This window comes from Ranitomeya imitator, chromosome 4 (genome assembly GCF_032444005.1).
Source record: "Ranitomeya imitator isolate aRanImi1 chromosome 4, aRanImi1.pri, whole genome shotgun sequence".
NCBI lineage: Eukaryota > Metazoa > Chordata > Amphibia > Anura > Dendrobatidae > Ranitomeya > Ranitomeya imitator.
In genome coordinates, this window is record NC_091285.1 from 382,770,389 (window position 1) to 382,791,257 (window position 20,869).

Sequence of the window (20,869 nt, forward strand, 5' to 3'; positions counted from 1 at the left end):
TACTTGAATAGGTAATCTGTAGTCCATTGCAGAAGCTACACGGTGTATGGAGCTATGCAATTCTGCTACTTACATCCATCTACTGGAGAAGATAACAGCTGTTCAGTGTGGGTGCCATGTGTCTGACCCCATCAATCTGATATTGATGACTTCTCCTAAACATTGGTCATCACTATCAAAGACCAGGACAACTCCTTTAATGCACAAATGTTATGACCGTTAAAGGGATTCTGTTATTAGATTTTTGCTACCCCATCTAAAAGTAGCATAACGTAGGGGCAGAAACCCTGATATGTGTTTCATTTACTGGGTTGTCATGATCCCAATGGCAGGGGATCACTAAAGGACAAGCACGGATACAAACAAGCTCTAGGGCGATGGAACCTGAGCTGACCGCGACCCTGAACCTAACACACAAATAAAAGTAGCCGGGGAACGTGCCTACGATGATCCTAGACGTCTCGCTCCAGCCGAAGATCTAACTTCCCCTATTAGAAGAAACACAGACCTCTCTTGCCTCCAGAGAAATACCCCACAGAAATAGCAGCCCCCCACATATAATGACGGTGAAATGAGAGGAAAGTACATACGCAGTATGAAAACAGTTTCAGCAAAATGAGGCCCGCTAAAGCTAGATAGCAGAGGATACAAAAGTGAACTGCGCGGTCAGCGAAAAACCCTTCAAAAAACCATCCTGAAATTACTTGAACTCATGTGCCAACTCATGGTACATGAGGAGCAATTTCAGCCCACTAGAGCAACCAGCAGCAATAATCAAATATCTGCAGGCTGGACTAAAAACCAAATAAAGCAAAACACCAAAACAGGAAAATCCAAACTTAGCTTGACCAGAAGGTTCTAGGAGCAGGGAGCAGAGGTAACAAGACACACTGGATACATTGATAACCGGCGAGGAAATGCCAGCAAAGCCAGGTTAAATAGGAAACTCCCATATCCTGATGGAACAGGTGGAACCCAGAGACCCAGGAAAGACAAGTCACCCAGTACCATCAGTAACCACCAGAGGGAGCCCAAAAACAGAACTCACAACACTGGGTGCTTGCTGCAGAGCTCATGAATATGGAAGACTATATAGGAGCAGATCTACTAGTCCTCTAGTGATATCCTCCTGCTGATTTAAAGTGAATTTATCAAAACTACAGCAAGCAGCCCAGTAGGTGAAAGATCACTGGAATCCGGGTCTCTGCCACTACATTATGCTGCTCTCAGATTAGGTGGCAAAAATCTGGTTACAGTTTCCTTTCAAACCTTTCAGGACATGTGCCGTATAAATCCGTTGCAAGTCGGAAGCAGGTGTATGAAACGGGCTTACACAGCGAGCCCGCACCATACCAGTCAGGCGATGGCTGAGTATTACAGCCAGGACCTGCCGCTAGCAATCGCGGATGGATTGGACCCTGTGGCAGAGCTTCAAAGGAGACTGTGATTTCTGCTATATGCAGCGATGTTGTGGCATCGCTGCATATAGCACAAGCGATCGGATGATCACAAGCCCCCTTAGGGGCTAACATAAGTAGTGAAAAGTAAAAATATAAATGTTTTTTTAAAAAATCTGAAAAAAAAAGTTCAAATCGCCCCCCTTTCCCACCAGTGAAATTAAAGATAATAAAATACCACATCAGAGATTAGGAGAAATATATATATATATATATATATATATATATATATATATATATATATATATATATATATATATATATATATATATATATATATATATATATATATATATATATATATATATGTATGTATATTACACTCAAAAGTTTACACTCCCTGGCAGAAATTTTCCTTTCTTGGCCTTTTTTCAGAAAATATGAATGATAACACCAAAACTTTTTCTCCACTCATGGTTACTGGTTGGGTTAAGCCATTTGTTGTCATACTGTGTTTTCTCTTTTTAAATCATAATGACATCCCAAAAAATGACCCCTCTAACATCAATGACAGCTTGAAGTCTTTTGTGGTAGTTGTGAATGAGGTTCTTTATTTTCTCAGATGGTAAAGCTGGCCACTCTTTTTGGCAAAAAGCCCCCAGTTTCTGTAAATTCCTGGGCTGTCTAGCATGAACTGCGCGCTTGAGATCTTCCCAGAGTGGCTCAATGATATTGAGGTCAGGAGACTGAGATGGCCACTCCAGAACCTTCACTTTGTTCTGCTGTAGCCAATGACAGGTCGACTTGGCCTTGTGTTTTGGATTGTTGTCATGTTGGAACGTCCAAGTATGTCCTATGTGCAACTTCCCGGCTGATGAGTACAAATGTACCTCCAGTATTTGCTGATAACGCGCTGCATTCATCTTTACTTCATATTTGACCAAGTTTCCTGTGCCTTTGTTGCTCACACATCCCCAAAACATCAGCGATCCACCTCCATGCTTTACAGTAGGAATGGTGTTCCTTTCATCATCGGCCTTGTTGACCTCTCTCCAAGTGTAACGTTTATGGTTGTGGCCACAAAGTTCAATTTTGGTCTCATCACTCCAAATTACCTTGTTGCAGAAATTTTGAGGATTGTCTCTATGCTATTTTGCGTATTATAGGTGAGCTACCTTGTGGCATTTGTTCAGTAATGGCTTTCTTCTGGCGACTCGACCATGCAGCCCATTTTTCTTCAAGTGCCTCCTTATTGTGCATCTTGAATCAGCCACACGGCTAGTTTTTAGAGAGTTCAGTATTTCAGCTGATGTTATTTGTGGATTTTTCTTTGCATCCCGAACAATTTTCCTGACGGTTGTGGACAAAATTTTTGTTGGTCTACCTGACCTTGGTTTTGCTTTTACAGAGCCCCTGATTTTCCATTTGTTCACAGTTTGAATGCTGCTGACTGGCATTATTAATTCCTTGGATATCTTTTTGTATCCCTTTCCTGTTTTATACAGTTCAACTACTTTTCCCGTAGATCAGACAGTTCTTTTGCTTTCTCCATGACTCGCAATCCAGAAACGTCAGTGGCTGGATGAAAGATGCAAGAGTCTGTCTGGATCCCAGAAACTCACTCAGCTTTTATGCACACACACTGATTACCAGCAAACAGGTCACAGGTGAGGATGTTACCTTTTGTAGCCATTCAAAGCCATTTGTGTTAACTTCTGTGCATGTTATCAGGCCCAAATCACCAGGGTATGTGAACATTTGATTAGGGTCATTTGGATGTTTTGGTTGTCATTATGATATAAAAAGAGAAAACACAGTAGTTTGACAATAAATGGCTTCACCCAACCACTAACCATGAGTGGAGAAAAGTTTTGGTGTTATCATTCATATTCTCTGGAAAAAGGCCAAGAAAGCAAAAATTCTGCTGGGGTATGTAAACTTTTGAGCACAACTGTATTTGGTATCGCTGCTGTAAGCAAAGTAAAATCTATCAAAATATAAAAACAGTTAACCCTATCGGTGAACACCGTAAACTGAGACAATTCAGGAGTTCCAAAATTAGGTTTATTTGGTCGCCACAATACCACATAAAATGCTGTAATGATCTATCAAAAAGTCAAACCTATCCCAAAATGGTACTAATAAAAACGTTGTCTTGCCCCACAAAAAAATAAGCTATCGTTCAGCTCCATCTGACTAAAAATAATTACTGGTCTTAGAAAATGGAGTCAAAACTACCAAAAATTCAGATTTTTTTTTTCCCCCTCTAAAATGAAAAAAGGATATGTTTTTGGTATCGCCATAATCGTAGAATCCTATTTCACATGTAAAGCGCCGTAGAGTAAATAGCGCTATAATAATAAATAATAATAATATTGCACATGATCATTTTTACCACAAAATGTACACCGTAAAAATAATTCCCCCCCCCAAAATGTCACAATTCTGGGGGGGGGGTGTTCAGTTTCACCGCTCTTGGAATTTTTTTTCCCATTTTTGAGTACACTATGTGGTAAAATGAATGTTGTCTTTCAAAAGTACAGTTCGTCGCGCAAAAAACAAGCCCTCATATTTCTATGTGGACAGTAAAATAAGCGTTATGGCTCTGGGAAGGAGGGGAAGAAAAAACGAAAATGGGCTGCGGTGTGACGTTGAGCTATTAATGGGTTTTCCTACGAGCATATTACATTTTTAACCCCTTAACGACCGCCGATACGCCTTTTAACAGCGATAGTTAAAGTTATTTATGCCTCAGCAACGCTTTTTAACGGTGATGAGAAATAAATGTATAGCGCCCCCCAGCGTCAGAATTTCTCTGGGGTCTCGGCTACCGGAGGTCGCTGAGACCCCGGAGAACATGATTCGGGTCGGTTTTTATCGACCCCAGTGCTGCGATCACCGATATTAACAGAATAATGGCGACCACAAAAAAAAAATCTGATTTCCCATTTAATTTCTCCTGTGATGTGATCGCACATCAGAGAAGAGAAATGGAGTCCTCTGATTCCCCAGTACCTCCTGTGTCCCTGCATCCCCCCGTGAAGTCCCCAGGGTGGCGGCGTCTTCTTCCGGGAAGAAAATGGTCAGCGAATGCACAGTGCACCCACAAAGATTTGCCATCCGGCAACAATAGGAAATTTTTCCTATTGATTCATTTTGATCACTGTGATAGGGTTTATCACAGTGATCAAAATGAAAAAATAGTAACTCAAACCCACCTTATCACCCCCTTAGTTAGGTAAAAATAATAAAATAAAAAAAAGTGTTTATTTCCATTTTTCCGTTAGGGTTGCGACTAGGGTTAGTGTTGGGGCTAGGTTTAGGTTTCAAGCTAGGGTTAGGGTTGGGCTAAAGTTAGTGTTGTGCTAAAGTTAGGGTTATGGTTAGGATTACGGTTAGGGTTGGGATTAGGGTTAGGGGTGTGTGAGGATTGGAGGTAGATTTGGGTGGTTCCACTGTTTAGGTACATCAGGGGGTTCCAAACGCAACATGGCGCCGCCATTGATTCCAGCCAATTTTACGTTCAAAAAGTCAAACTGTGCTCCCTCAGTTCTGAGCCCTGCCGTGTGCCCAAATAGTGGATTTCCCCCACATACAGGGTGTGGGCATACTCCAGAGAAATTGCCCAACAAATTTTGTGGTTCATTTTCTCCTAATACCCTTGTGAAAATAAAAAAAAATTGGTTCCATAATAATTTTTTTGTGAAAAAAGTAAAATATTCATTTTTTTTTTCTTCCACGTTGCTTTAGTTCTCGTGAAGCAACTGAAGGGTTAATGAACTTCTTGATTGTGGTTTTGCGCATCTTGAGGGGTGCAGTTTTTAGAATGGTGTCACTTTTGGGTATTTTCTGTTATATTGACCCCCCCCATCCCTCCAAACTCACTTAAAATGTGAGGTGGTCCCTAAAAAAATGGTTTTGTAAATTTTGTTGGAAGACCGCTAGTAAACTTTTAACCCTTATAACGTCCTAACAAAAAAAAAAAAAAAATTTTCCAAAATTGTCCTGATGTAAAGTAGACATGTGGGAAATGTTATTTAATAGTCATTTTGTGTGACACAACTCTCTGATTTAAGGGTACAAAAATTAAAAAGTTTGAAGATTGCTACATTTTCAAACTTTCTGCCAAATTTCCGTTTTTTCCATAAATAAACGCAAGTCATATCGAAGAAATTTTACCACTAACATGAAGTACAATATGTCACGAGAAAACAAACCCAGAATCCATGGGATACGTTGAACCGTTCCAGAGCTATAACTTTATAAAGGGACAGTGGTCAGAATTGTAAAAATTGGCTTGGTCATTAAGTACCAAATTGGCTCTGTCACAAAGGGGTTATTTAATAAATCTTGGAATAAGTAGTCCCACAAGTAGATGTTTTAATAAAATGTTACTGTGCTGGGAGAATCTTATAAATGTCCCCCTGCTGTGTACTGTGTAATGGCTGTGTCTGACCCTGCTGGGAGATGGTCTGGTCATACCACAGCTCCTGGGCAGGAGAAGCACAATTCACATATGCTAAGTAGTGTAGGGACACTTCTGATACAGAAGTGAGTGTTGTTGTCTTGTTCGTACATTTATAAACGACGAACAAAACACATATGTCTACTAGGCAACAAAATGTTAGCTGACCTACAGCTGAGTAGCACCACAATAGGAAGGGGAGGCAGTATCTAGTTCACCTTAATGTCCCATGATTAGACCCTGCCTACCAGCGGAGGTTGGCACCCTTCCTTGATCGCAAATTGGCGCCCCCGGGCCCCCCTTCCTATTGTTGTGCTAGTCCGCTGTAGGTCTGCTAACGTTTTGTTGGTCATTTATAAATATTCTAATAAAAGTTTATTTTTTATGGTATTAGTCTTTTGGTGACCACATGTTATTGTCTCGTCACTAGTATTGTGAGCGCATTATAAATCAAGTCACACAAACTCTGCAGCCTTTGGCGCTCTTGCATCAGGGACTTGATTTGTAAATGGCTCAGAGGGGCAGTTGCATGGCAGAAACACTCCTGTGTTAACTCAGAAAGCAGTAGGTGTGATCCCCTTGCTGTAATAAGTCTTTATACTCTTGTTCAGGAGCTGTGGTATGATTAGACCATGTCCCTGCACGGTCAGACACAGCCTTTGCACAGTACACAGCAGGGGCACATTTATAAGATTATCTCAGCACAGGAACATTTTTATTTAACACATCCAATTATGGAAAGATCTATTGATTGAAATGAACTTTGTTCAAGGGAAAACCCCTTTAACCTGCCATTTTCATGAAGGGTAAAAACCAGCACTTGGAAAAAAGTTTGTAGACATATTAACCCCTTTCAGCAGTACCCCCGCTTGGATGTGGACTCCGGGGGTGAGCCCGCATCAAAGCCAGGACATGTCGGCTGTTTTGAACAGCTGACATGTGCCCGCAATAGGCACGGGTGGAATCGCGATCCACCCGCACCTATTAACTAGTTAAATGCAGCTGTAAAACTTCGACAGCGGCATTTAACAAGCAATTCCGGTCGGAAATGCGTGCATCGGTGTCCCCTGACATGTTATCAGGGATCATCAGCGCATCGGCATGACAACCAGAGGTCTCCTTGAGACCTCTATGGTTGTTGATGCAAGATTGCTGTGAGTGCCACCCTGTGGTCGGCGCTCATAGCGATGCTGTAATTCTGCTACATAGAGGCGATCTGAGCATTGCCCTATGTAGCAGAGCCAATCAACTTGTGCCAGCTTCTTGCCACCCACAGAGGCTATTGAAGCATGGCAAAAGTAAAAAAAAAAAAAAAGTTTTTAAAAATATGAAAAAAATATAAACAACACTGCATTAAAATGCAATAACAGGCGATCAAGATCGTATCTGCACCAAAATGGTATAATTAAAAATGTCAGCTTGGCACGCAAAAAATAAGCCCTCACCCAACCCGAGATCACAAAAAATGGAGATGGTACTGGTATCGAAAATAGCGTAATGTTTGTTTTTATCAAAGTTTGGAAATTTTGTTGACCACTTAGATAAAAAATAACCTAGACATTTTTGGTGTCTATGAACTCGTAATGACCTGGAGAATCATAATGGTAGGTCAGTTATAGCAATCAGTGCAGCGAAAGTTGGTCTTCCAAAATAATTTTTTTTTATCACCAATTGTGCAAGTTCTCCCACTTAAAAAGATGAGAGAGACCTGTAATTTACATCATAGGTAGACCACAACTATGAGAGTCAAAATGAGAAAACAAATCCAGAAAATCACCTTGTCTGATTTGGCAAGATTTATTTTGACAAATATGGTGGAAAATAAGTATTTAGTAACCTAAAAACATGCAAGATTTCTGTTTCTCACAGACCTGTAACGTCTTCAAGAGGCTCCTCTGTCCTCCACTCATTACCTGTAGTAATGGCACCTGTTTGAACTTGCTATCAGTATAAAAGACATGTTTCTTTTACTATGGTGCTGGACCTATTTACTGCATACCAGGGATCATGGACCAATTTGCCTACTTGGAGAGATCATGTTGCCTTACGCCGAAGAGGATATGCCCTTGAAATGGGTGTTTCAACAAGACAATGACACTAAACACACCAGTAAACATGCAAAATCTTGGTTCTAGTCCAACAAAATTGAGGTTACAGAGTGGCCCAATTCCCGGACCTTAATCCGACAGAAAACGTGTGGTAACATTTAAAATGCCATTTCTGAGGCAAAGCCAACAAATGCCAAAACATTGTGGGATGTAGTACTCGAAGCATCTTGGGCTGGAATAACAGCTGACCGGTGTCAGAAGTTGGTTGACTCTATGCAACATAGATGTGAAGCAGTTCGAAAAAAACCTGTGGGTATACAACGAAATATTATGTTAGTGGAATGCTAAATTCCTAAAAAAAGTACATACTGTGAGTTTGTAAAGACAAATGCAGACACTGCTATTAACGGCCCAATGTTAATTTTTTGTTATTTTCTGTAAAGTAGTTAAAAATTGTGTAAATTTCTCTTCATGTTTTGAATTAGAAAACCATATGCAATATTCCCAATGCATGAAAATAAATACTAGTTTAACAATTTTGTGATTAACTCATGTTTTTGAACACCCTGCTATTATTTTGAAAACTACTGTAAATTCCCAGATGAGTGTAATTTCCAAATGGGGTCACTTTAGGGGGGATTCTGCTCTTCTGTATATGGAGTCCACAAACTATTCTAAAATAATTTGTCCTCCAAGAGTAAGATAGCGTTCATTCCCTCTTCAGCCTCGTCATGTGGCTAAGCAGTACTGTACAGCCACATATGGGATATTTCCAAGTTAAGATGAAATTGTATGACTAATTTTGGTTCAATTTTTACCTATTTTCCTTGTCACGATGTCAAATCTGGGGCTAAAACAAAATTTTTGTGGCAAAAATGTAATTATTTTTTCATCACTGCCCAATGGTATAAGGTTCTGTGACACAGCTATGGTGTCAATATGATTACTGCACCCCTAGATGAATTCATTGAGCTGTGTAGTTTGTAAAATGGGGCCACTTATGGGGGGTTCTGCTGTTTTAGCACCTCAGGGGGGCTCTGCCAATGTGACATTGCACCTTCGAACCATTCCAGTAAAATGTGCACTACATTATGGCGCTCCTTCCCTCCTGAGCTTTGCACTGTCCCTCAAATGTAGTTTTCCACCACATATGGAGTATTGATGTACCCAGGAGAAATTGCGTAGCATATTTTGTGGTCTATTTTCTCCTCTAATCCCTCCTGAAAATTGAAAACTTGGAACCAAAGTAATATTTTAGCAGCAAAAATGGTAATTTTCCATTGACTCAATGTTGTACAATTCTGTGAATTGCTTGTGTTCAAAATGCTCACTACCTACAACCCTAGATGAATTCTTCAAGAGCTATCATTTCCAAAGTGGTTTTTTTTCTATTTTGCCGGTATCATTTGAAATCTGTGCCAGCCAAAATTGAGCTCCAGAATTCAATTGTTGCTCCTTCTTTTCCAAGCCCTGCCTTGTTTTTTCATGTTCACAGATCAACATTATGAAATTCTGTGAAGCACCTGTGGGTTCAAGGTGTTCTATACAAATCTAAATAAATTAAGGGGTCTAGTTTTCAAAATGGGGTCACTTGTGGGGAGTTCCACTGTTGAGTCACACTAGGGGATTAGCAAAATGCGACATGGCGCCACTATTTATTCTAGACAATTTTGCGCTCCAAAAGTCAGTTGGCGTTTCTTCCCTTCCGAGCCCTGCCGTGTGCCCAAACAGTGCTCAGGAGAAATTGCATAACAAATTGCGCTGTTCATTTTCTCTTGTTACCCTTGTAAAAATGCAAAATTTGGGGCTAAAATAACATTTTTGTGGGAAAAATTAATATGTTCATTTTTTTTCTTCCACATTCCTTTAAATTATGTGAAGCACCTAAAAGGTTAACAAACTTCTTGAATGTGGTTTTACACGCTTTGAGGGTGCAGTCTTTAAATTGGGGTCACCTACTGCTATTTTCTGTCATATAGGCCTCTCAAACTCACTTCAAATGTGATGTGGTCTGTTAAGAATATTGGAAATATAATGTCAATCATTTGTTCCTATTTTGACGGGATTATACAACCCCCTTCCCACGTTCAGCTGTAACAGGACACGCAGTGGGCCGCTCACCACCTGCCTGTCCCCCCAGCCAGGAAGGCTCGAATACTCTCTTCCAAGCTGTCCAGGCAAGATTCTAGGAAGGAGACAAGGCCTCCAATGAGACCCTCCTTAGCAGCAGCAGAACGTCACGATGCAGCTGCAGGAGCTGCAGAGCGGGAATGCGAGCACCAGCAACAAATGCTCCAGCTGCAATCCCCTGAGATTCAGGTCCCGAAGTTATGAGCAGAGGAATACAGCCTGCTGGAGGAAGGAGGGTACTTGGACACTTTCTTGCTGCCATTTGAAAAAACTTGTCATCCGTACCATCTGCCTGTGTCCTGTTCGTAACCCATCGCCTCAGGGGCAAGACCCTCGAATTCTTTGGATACCTGCCCAGCGAGACCACCCTGAGCTATGAGGACATCAAGCAGGCTCTGGTCCGGCAGTATGACTTGACCCCTGGGACATACCCGAAGAAGCTCCCGAGTATGCAGCGGTGTCCTGCAGGCAGCTGGGCCAATCACTTGCTTGCCCTACTGAGATATATTATATATAACATATATATATATATAATATATGTACATATATGTATATATATACATATAATATATGTAACTATTGTGTATTGTTTAGTGTGCCTTTAAGCCGATTAAATATAGTAACGTAGTTATTAAGGTTGATGGAAGACTTTAAGTCCATCTAGTTTAACCCATAGCCTAATCTAACATGCCCTAACATGTTGATCCAGAGGAAGGCAAAAAAAAACCCATGTGGCAAAGAGTAAGCTCCACCTTGGGGAAAAAAATTCCTTCCCGACTCCACATACGGCAATCAGACTAGTTCCCTGGATCAACGCCCTATCAAGGAATCTTGTGTATATACCCTGTAACATTATACTTTTCAAGAAAGGCATCCAGTCCCCTGTTACATTTTAGTAGGGAATCACTCATTACAACATCATACGGCAGAGAGTTCCATAGTCTCACTGCTCTTACAGTAAAGAATACGTGTCTGTGATTATGCTTAAACCTTCTTTCCTCCAGACATAGAGGATGCCTCCTTGTCCCTGTCTCAGGTCTATGAGTAAAAAGGTAATTAGAAAGGTCTTTGTACTGTCCCCTCATATATTTATACATTAAAATAAGATCACCCGTTAGGCTTTGTTTTTCCAAACTAAATAGCCCCAAGTGTAATAACCTATCTTGGTATTGCAGACCCCCCAGTCCTCTAATAACCTTGGTCGCTCTTCTCTGCACCCGCTCTAGTTCAGCTATGTCTTTCTTATACACCGGAGACCAGAACTGTGCACAGTATTCTAAGTGTGGTCGAACTAGTGACTTGTATAGAGGTAAAATTATGTTCTCCTCATGAGCATCTATGCCTCTTTTAATGCATCCCATTATTTTATTTGCCTTTGTAGCAGCTGCCTGACACTGGCCACTGAATATGAGTTTGTCATCTACCCATACTCCCAGGTCTTTTTCATTGAATTAAGCACATAGTGTGGAACGTCACCTTGGTGAAAGTGTGCAGACTCCATAATAGTGACGTCAGGCGGGGTGGCTAGGTGCAGGTTCATCACATGGTCCCTAAAAAAAACTAAAATTTTTTTGGGGGAAAAATTAGAAATTGCTGATCAGCTTCTAACTTCCTAAAAAAAATTGCAGATGTAAAGTAGGCATGTGGGTAATATTATTAATTTTATGTGACATAACTCTCTCTGATTTAACCCCTTAGTGGCCAGGCCAAATTTTTGAAATCTGATCAATGTGGTAAGAACTCTGGAATGCTTCAACAAATCCCAGTGTATTTGAGACTGTTTTTTTTTTGTGCCGCATTATAATTTAAGATAATGGTAAATTTAGGTTGATATTTTTTATAAATAAGCAAAAAATATATCAGAAATTTGACAAACGTGTAAAAAAAGATGCAGCTTTCAAAATTTGTGATTATCTCTTTGATCTAGATAGTCACAGAAAAACATAAATATTTCCCTCATGTCTGCTTTACATCACTATCATTTGTAAAATGTTATTTTATTTTGTTAGCCTTTTAGGAGGTTTAAAAATGTAGCTGCAATTTTTCATTTTTTCAAGGAAATTTGCAAAAAAATTTTTTTTTTTGAGGGACCTTTCCAGGTTTGAAGTGACTTTGGAGGTCTTTCATATTGGAACAACCCCAAAATTGATACCATTTTAAAAACAGCACCCCCTGACATACTGAAAACTGTTGTCAGGTAGTTTTTTTACCCTCCAGGTGCTTTGCAGGAATGAATGCGAATTGACATGACAGGAATGAAAAAGTTTATTTTTACCACCTAAATGGCCCTAACTTCTGAACAGGCCACTGTAGCTGTCAGACTCTAAGGCTGCTATATGCTCGTGAATTGCCATGGTAAACATCAGGACCACATGATCATGATCTCAGGGTGCTGATAGAGTAAAGGTACCGTCACACTTAGCTACGCTGCAGCGATACCGACAACGATCCGGATCGCTGCAGCGTCGCTGTTTGGTCGCTGGAGAGCTGTCACACAGACCGCTCTCCAGCGACCAACGATCCCGAGGTCCCCGGTAACCAGGGTAAACATCGGGTAACTAAGCGCAGGGCCGCGCTTAGTAACCCGATGTTTACCCTGGTTACCATCGTAAAAAAACAAACAGTACATACTTACATTCAGCTGTCTGTCCCTTGCCGTCTGTTTGCTGCACTGACTGCTGGCCGCAAAGTGAAAGCAGAGCACAGCCACAGCGGTGAGTCACCGCTGTGTGACTCACTGCTGTGCTGTGCTTTCACTTTCACTTTGCGGCCAGCAGTCAGTGCAGCAAACAGACGGCAAGGGACAGACAGCTGAATGTAAGTATGTACTGTTTGTTTTATTACGATGGTAACCAGGGTAAACATCGGGTTACTAAGCGCGGCCCTGCGCTTAGTTACCCGATGTTTACCCTGGTTACCAGTGAAGACATCGCTGAATCGGTGTCACACACACCGATTCAGCGATGTCTGCGGGGAGTCCAGCGACGAAATAAAGTTCTGGACTTTCTTCCCCGACCAGCGACAGCACAGCAGGGGCCTGATCGCTGCTGCCTGTCACACTGGACGATATCGCTAGCGATGACGCTGCAACGTCACGGATCGCTAGCGATATCGTCTAGTGTGACGGTACCTTTAAAGAAGAAGCCCCCACACTCTGTTAACCATTTTAAAAATGTAGTCACTATTGACAGCTTCTTCTAAGGGGTTGAACAGATATGGAGAATGCCAACACTGATCATGGCTGATGCAGCAAGTTGCCAGCTATAGTGTACAGCCCACAGTTGCTGGATTGTCACCAGTCGGGGGATACTAGTCTCTTATATCTCAGGTCAGTAAAAAGATTTATTGGCGGTCATTTAAAGTTAACCTTTTACCCCCAAAATCGAGGGTGAGCTAAGCCCACCAGCATCAGGGGCTTATCTACAGAATTCTGGAATAGTAACATAGTAACATAGTTAGTAAGGCCGAAAAAAGACATTTGTCCATCCAGTTCAGCCTATATTCCATCATAATAAATACCCAGATCTACGTCCTTCTACAGAACCTAATAATTGTATGATACAATATTGTTCTGCTCCAGGAAGACATCCAGGCCTCTCTTGAACCCCTCGACTGAGTTCGCCATCACCACCTCCTCAGGCAAGCAATTCCAGATTCTCACTGCCCTAACAGTAAAGAATCCTCTTCTATGTTGGTGGAAAAACCTTCTCTCCTCCAGACGCAAAGAATGCCCCCTTGTGCCCGTCACCTTCCTTGGTATAAACAGATCCTCAGCGAGATATTTGTATTGTCCCCTTATATACTTATACATGGTTATTAGATCGCCCCTCAGTCGTCTTTTTTCTAGACTAAATAATCCTAATTTCGCTAATCTATCTGGGTATTGTAGTTCTCCCATCCCCTTTATTAATTTTGTTGCCCTCCTTTGTACTCTCTCTAGTTCCATTATATCCTTCCTGAGCACCGGTGCCCAAAACTGGACACAGTACTCCATGTGCGGTCTAACTAGGGATTTGTACAGAGGCAGTATAATGCTCTCATCATGTGTATCCAGACCTCTTTTAATGCACCCCATGATCCTGTTTGCCTTAGCAGCTGCTGCCTGGCACTGGCTGCTCCAGGTAAGTTTATCATTAACTAGGATCCCAAAGTCCTTCTCCCTGTCAGATTTACCCAGTGGTTTCCCGTTCAGTGTGTAATGGTGATATTGATTCCCTCTTCCCATGTGTATAACCTTACATTTATCATTGTTAAACCTCATCTGCCACCTTTCAGCCCAAGTTTCCAACTTATCCAGATCCATCTGTAGCAGAATACTATCTTCTCTTGTATTAACTGCTTTACATAGTTTTGTATCATCTGCAAATATCGATATTTTACTGTGTAAACCTTTTACCAGATCATTAATGAATATGTTGAAGAGAACAGGTCCCAATACTGACCCCTGCGGTACCCCACTGGTCACAGCGACCCAGTTAGAGACTATACCATTTATAACCACCCTCTGCTTTCTATCACTAAGCCAGTTACTAACCCATTTACACACATGTTCCCCCAGACCAAGCATTCTCATTTTGTGTACCAACCTCTTGTGCGGCACGGTATCAAACGCTTTGGAAAAATCGAGATATACCACGTCCAATGACTCACCGTGGTCCAGCCTATAGCTTACCTCTTCATAAAAACTGATTAGATTGGTTTGACAGGAGCGATTTCTCATAAACCCATGCTGATATGGAGTTAAACAGTTATTCTCATTGAGATAATCCAGAATAACATCCCTCAGAAACCCTTCAAATATTTTACCAACAATAGAGGTTAGACTTACTGGCCTATAATTTCCAGGTTCACTTTTAGAGCCCTTTTTGAATATTGGCACCACATTTGCTATGCGCCAGTCCTGCGGAACAGACCCTGTCGCTATAGAGTCACTAAAAATAAGAAATAATGGTTTATCTATTACATTACTTAGTTCTCTTAGTACTCGTGGGTGTATGCCATCCGGACCCGGAGATTTATCTATTTTAATCTTATTTAGCCGGTTTCGCACCTCTTCTTGGGTTAGATTGGTGACCCTTAATATAGGGTTTTCATTGTTTCTTGGGATTTCACCTAGCATTTCATTTTCCACCGTGAATACCGTGGAGAAGAAGGTGTTTAATATGTTAGCTTTTTCCTCGTCATCTACAACCATTCTTTCCTCACTATTTTTTAAGGGGCCTACATTTTCAGTTTTTATTCTTTTACTATTGATATAGTTGAAGAACAGTTTGGGATTAGTTTTACTCTCCTTAGCAATGTGCTTCTCTGTTTCCTTTTTGGCAGCTTTAATTAGTTTTTTAGATAAAGTATTTTTCTCCCTATAGTTTTTTAGAGATTCAATGGTGCCATCCTGCTTTAGTAGTGCAAATGCTTTCTTTTTACTGTTAATTGCCTGTCTTACTTCTTTGTTTAGCCACATTGGGTTTTTCCTATTTCTAGTCCTTTTATTCCCGCAAGGTATAAACCGCTTACACTGCCTATTTAGGATGTTCTTAAACATTTCCCATTTATTATCTGTATTCTTATTTCTGAGTATATTGTCCCAGTCTACCAGATTAAGGGCATCTCTAAGCTGTTCAAACTTTGCCTTCCTAAAGTTCAATGTTTTTGTGACTCCCTGACAAGTCCCCCTAGTGAAAGACAGGTGAAACTGCACAATATTGTGGTCGCTATTTCCTAAATGCCCGACCACCTGCAGATTTGTTATTCTGTCAGGTCTATTAGATAGTATTAGGTCTAAAAGTGCTGCTCCTCTGGTTGGATTCTGCACCAATTGTGAAAGATAATTTTTCTTGGTTATTAGCAGAAACCTGTTGCCTTTATGGGTTTCACAGGTTTCTGTTTCCCAGTTAATATCCGGGTAGTTAAAGTCCCCAATAACCAGGACCTCATTATGGGTTGCAGCTTCATCTATCTGCTTTAGAAGTAGACTTTCCATGCTTTCTGTTATATTTGGGGGTTTGTAACAGACCCCAATGAGAATTTTGTTACCATTTTTCCCTCCATGAATTTCAACCCATATGGACTCGACATCCTCATTCCCTTCGCTAATATCCTCCCTTAAAGTGGACTTTAGACAAGACTTTACATAGAGACAAACCCCTCCTCCTCTCCGATTTTTACGATCCTTTCTAAACAGACTGTAACCCTGTAAGTTGACTGCCCAGTCATAGCTTTCATCTAGCCATGTCTCGGTTATTCCCACTATGTCAAAGTTACCTGTAGATATTTCTGCTTCTAGTTCTTCCATCTTGTTTGTCAGGCTTCTGGCGTTTGCGAGCATGCAGTTTAGAGGATTTTGTTTTGTTCCAATCTCCTCACTGTGGATTGTTTTAGAAATGTTCTTACCTCCCTTCAGAGTATGTTTTCCTGGGTCGTCTTTGTTCGAGTCTAATGTTTTTCTTCCTAATGCTGTAGATAAGCCCCCCCCATGTATCCTAAAAGATAAGCAAAAGAGGTTAGATTATACTCACCCAGGGGCGGTCCGGCGCCTCCCATCTTCATCAGATGAAGTCCTCTTCTTGTCTTCACGCTCTGGTGAAGGCATACTTTGTCTGCTCTGTTGAGGGCAGAGCAAAGTACTGCAGTGCGCAGGCGCCGGGAAAGGTCAGAGAGGCCCAGCACCTGAGCACTGCAGTACTTTGCTCTGGCCTCAACAGGGCAGACAAAGTACACCTGCGCCGGAGCCGCAGCGTGAAGACCAGAAGAGGACGCCATCCTATGAAGATGGGAGGCCCTGGACAGGACCGCGACGCACATTGAACCGGACCGCAGCGGGACCACCCCTGGGTGAGTATAATATAACCTCAAGAGACACACTGGCGCTAAAAGGATTCTGAAGCTGCTGATACCACGACAAATGCTGTGCCAACTTTGTCAGAGTGAAGAAAAACGTACATGAAAAGTGGTATGGATATCGCGCTACAGCTATGACCTAAAAAATACCTAATACCAAAAGAACCAGCTTTAGTAGAATGTCTAATTGATACTACTGCTTAATACTGTACTAAATAATTCGCTCCAAATTGTGAATCTTAGCCCTGATTCAGCAAATGAGGTATCCAGACCAAGGTTGGTTTCTTACCTAGGTTGACTCTTTTGGTCCCTGCGAGGCTCCTTAGCCTAGTGACGTCACACGCTGCAGCGACCACTAGCGGCCGCTTTTTTCTCTTGTTTTTTCCCCGCACATCCAGTCATGCTGCCGGCTGGGGCGTCTTCTGGCTCTGCACGGCAGACACCGGTCACATTGGGACCAGAGCACCAAGCGGTAGTATTCACCCACCACCTGTGCTTGTGAACCGAACAGCTTATTAACGCCAATTAGGTAAGAAACCAACCTTGGTCTGGATACCTCATTGACTGACCAACATGCATTGCTAATAAGCGTATACATTTTATGCTATCCTATCCAGAACGTAATAGCACTCTTTGGAGAGATGATGACTCCTGTATCCTATAACACTGGTGCCTGATACTCAGTCTCTAGTGTGTATAGTTGTACCTACACTCGCCCATTACACACCATCAGGTACGATTCAGCAATAGCACAGGACACCTACATTCTTTAGTGTGTGTGTAAGGTGGAATTGATACCTGGTACTATATACCACACAAACTCTCTGGCGGGTGCAGTGGGACTAACATCTATTTTGTGCACAGCGTCAGGGCTAAGATTCACAATTTGGAGCTAATTGTTTAGTACAGTATTAAGCAGTAGTATCAATTAGACATTCTACTAAAGGCGGTTCTTATGGTATTGGGTATTTTTTAGGTCATAGCTGTAGCACGATATCCATACCACTTTTCAAATATAATCTAACCTCTTTTTCTCATCTTTTAGGATACATCGGGGGGCTTATCTACAGCATTCCAGAATGCTGTAGATAAGCCCCTGATGCCGGTGGGCTTAGCTCACCTTCGATTTTGGGGGTGACAGGTTCCTTTAAGGGGTTAAGGGCACAACAATTAAAAGTGTAGAAATTTAGAAATTCTCAACACTTTCCCCAAATTTCCGACATTGCCACAAATAAATGCAAGTCATATCAAACAAATTTTACCACTATCATGAAGTATAATATAGTGTGTCACAAAAAAAGTCTCCTGATGACTGGGATACCTTGAAGCATTCCAGATTTATCACCACATAAAGTAATCCTGATCAGAATTGAAAAAAATTGTCCTGGTTAGGAAGGTGACTTCGGGGTGAAGGGTTTAACCCTTTCCCGAAATCGGGCGTAATAGTACGCCGATGTTGGACACCCTCCTCTTGATGTGGGCTCCGGAGTTGAGACCACATCTTTTCCGGCACATGTCAGCTGTTTCACATGACTGCGGGTCACAGATGGGTTGGCATGACAACCAGAGGTCTCCAGCAGACCTCTATGGTTGTCACTTCCGGATTGCTAGAAGCGCCACCTGGTGGTCAGCGGTCATAGCAAGTCAGTAATTCTGCTGCATACAGGCAATCTGATTATCGCCTGTATGTAGCAGAGGCGATGGGGTTTATGGCAGCTTCTAGTCTCCCATGGAGACTATTGAAGCATGCAAAAAGTAAAAAAAAAAGGTTTTTTAAAATAACTTAACCGTTCAATCACCTTCCCCCCCCCTTTTGCTCCATTCAAAACAAACCAATAAAAATAAATCAAGGCTACACATACACGTTCAGAATCTCCCGATCTATCAATTTATAAAATAAAAAATTAACCTGATCGCTATATGACATAACAAGAAGAGAAGTCAAAACTTCAGAATTACTCTTTTTTTGGTCGCCACAACATTGCATTAAAATGCAATAACGGGAAATCAAAAGATCATATCTGCATCAAAATGGTATCATTAAAAATGTCAGTTCGGCGTGCAAAAAATTATCCCTCGTCCAACCAGATCAAGAAAAATGAAGACACTATGGATATCAGAATATGGCGCATTTATTTTAAAACAAATTTTGGAATTTTTTTTCACCTTTTAGATAAAGAACCTAGACATGTGTGGTGTCTATGAATTCGTAACGACCTAGAGAATCATAATGGCAGGTCAGTTTTTGCATTTAGTGAACCTAGTAAAAAAGGAAAACAGAAAACAATTGTTGATTTGCACTTTTTTTGCAATTTCACCGCATTTTGATTTATTTATTTTTTTTCCAGTACACGATATGGTAAAACCAATGGTGTCGTTCAATAGTACAACTTGCCCCGCAAAAAATAAGCCATATTGACTGAAAAATAAAAAAGTTATGGCTCTGGGCAGAAGGGGAGCGAAAAACGAAAACGCAAAAACTAAAATACCTCTGGGGGTTAAGGGGTTTAGGTATGGCTCTTCGTGTTCCACACAAGGACCTATGCTTACTTAAAGGCTACATGCACGCATTGAGTATTTTGAGTTATTTACCTCAATATTTGTGAGCCAAAACCAAGAGTGCATGAAAAAATACAGAAGTAAAAAACTCCGTAAATACTCCAATGTGTGCACGTGGCCTGATACAAGAAATCTTTGAGGCTGGCCTTACACATCACATGTTTTTTTGTCCCTCCACCAGTAATCCACATACAGCTGTTTTTAAAAGGGGTTTTTCATCATTTTCTTTTACTGTACATATAGGCCAAGTATGCTATAAAACGAATAAATGGCACATACTCTTACTTTTTCCCTGTTGCTCCTCCATCTCCTTTTTCCACCGGTCTCATCTTCTTTTGGTGCATAACTGCTGCCGCAGCCAAGCCCTTTAATGGCATTCATAGCAGTGTGGGCCCTTTTTTTTTTCTTCTCTATGGTCCCCCACTTTCCCTCATTATCACTGCAACTTCACCCCAGTTATAAGACAAAGCAGCCCCCTAAACATTAGTGACATTAGGTTCCCCCTAAGGGGAACACAGCAGATCGAACGCCAATCCCAGCTCCATTTCCTTAGCAATCTGTGAAAGTAAATGAAGTTGTCATTTCCAGGTATTAGCACAGTACATAATCATTCTCTATGATGTTATATCGATGTGTGCTGGAGGGCGCAGGTACTTCAGTATAAACTTCAGCAAAGATATCTCCAGTTAGTGAATATGGACAGTGAAAGCATATACCGTGAATGTATTTTAATAATGAATGTAACATCAGTTTTCCCTTTTTTGTAGGTATTGGTATGGACACATGCGTCATCCCATTAAGACATGGCGGCCTTTCTCTGGTTCAAACTACAGACTACATATATCCTATCGTAGATGACCCCTACATGATGGTAGGCTATGCGCACATACCTATATTTATAGACTTATTGGGGGCTATTCTTATAAACTGTCCAGAAGAGTAACTGGAATTGTTGACCAACAGAACCAAGTATCTCAGTCCTTAATCCAAGCCGCTTTAAACCTGTTGTCTGATTACATTAAATCCAAGAATTTTGTGTCCTCCCCTGCCCAGGAGCTGTGGTATGATCAGACCATATCCCTGTACAGTCAGACACAGCCATTACACAGTACACAGCAGGGGCACAGGAATAAGATTATCTCAGCACAGGAACATCTATATACGGTATATAATTGTCTAAGGGTCACTTCCGTCTGTCTTTCTTTCTGTCACGGATACTCATTGGTCGCGGCCTCTGTCTGTCAAGGAAATCCAAGTCGCTGATTGGTCGTGGCAAAACAGCCACGACCAATCAGCGACGGGCACAGTCCGGCGGCAACATAGCCGCTCCTTCCTCCCCGCAGTCGGTGCCTCCTCCATACTCCCCTCCGTCAGCGCTCACACAGGGTTAATGGCAACGTTAACCGACTGCGCTATGCCTTGGTGTAACTTAC

At 41.5% G+C, this 20,869-nt stretch overlaps 1 protein-coding gene across 8 annotated transcripts in view; it reads left to right on the forward strand.

The window, feature by feature from the left end:
• SEPHS1 (selenophosphate synthetase 1) overlaps window positions 1-20,869 on the forward strand; it is a 165,984-nt gene that overhangs the window by 65,893 nt on the left and 79,222 nt on the right. For all 8 annotated transcript variants that reach the window (XM_069765189.1, XM_069765193.1, XM_069765188.1 and 5 more), the window contains one exon: window positions 20,204-20,307. In XM_069765189.1, the coding sequence (XP_069621290.1) occupies window positions 20,204-20,307 (104 nt within the window). The remainder of the gene's footprint in view (window positions 1-20,203; window positions 20,308-20,869) is intronic.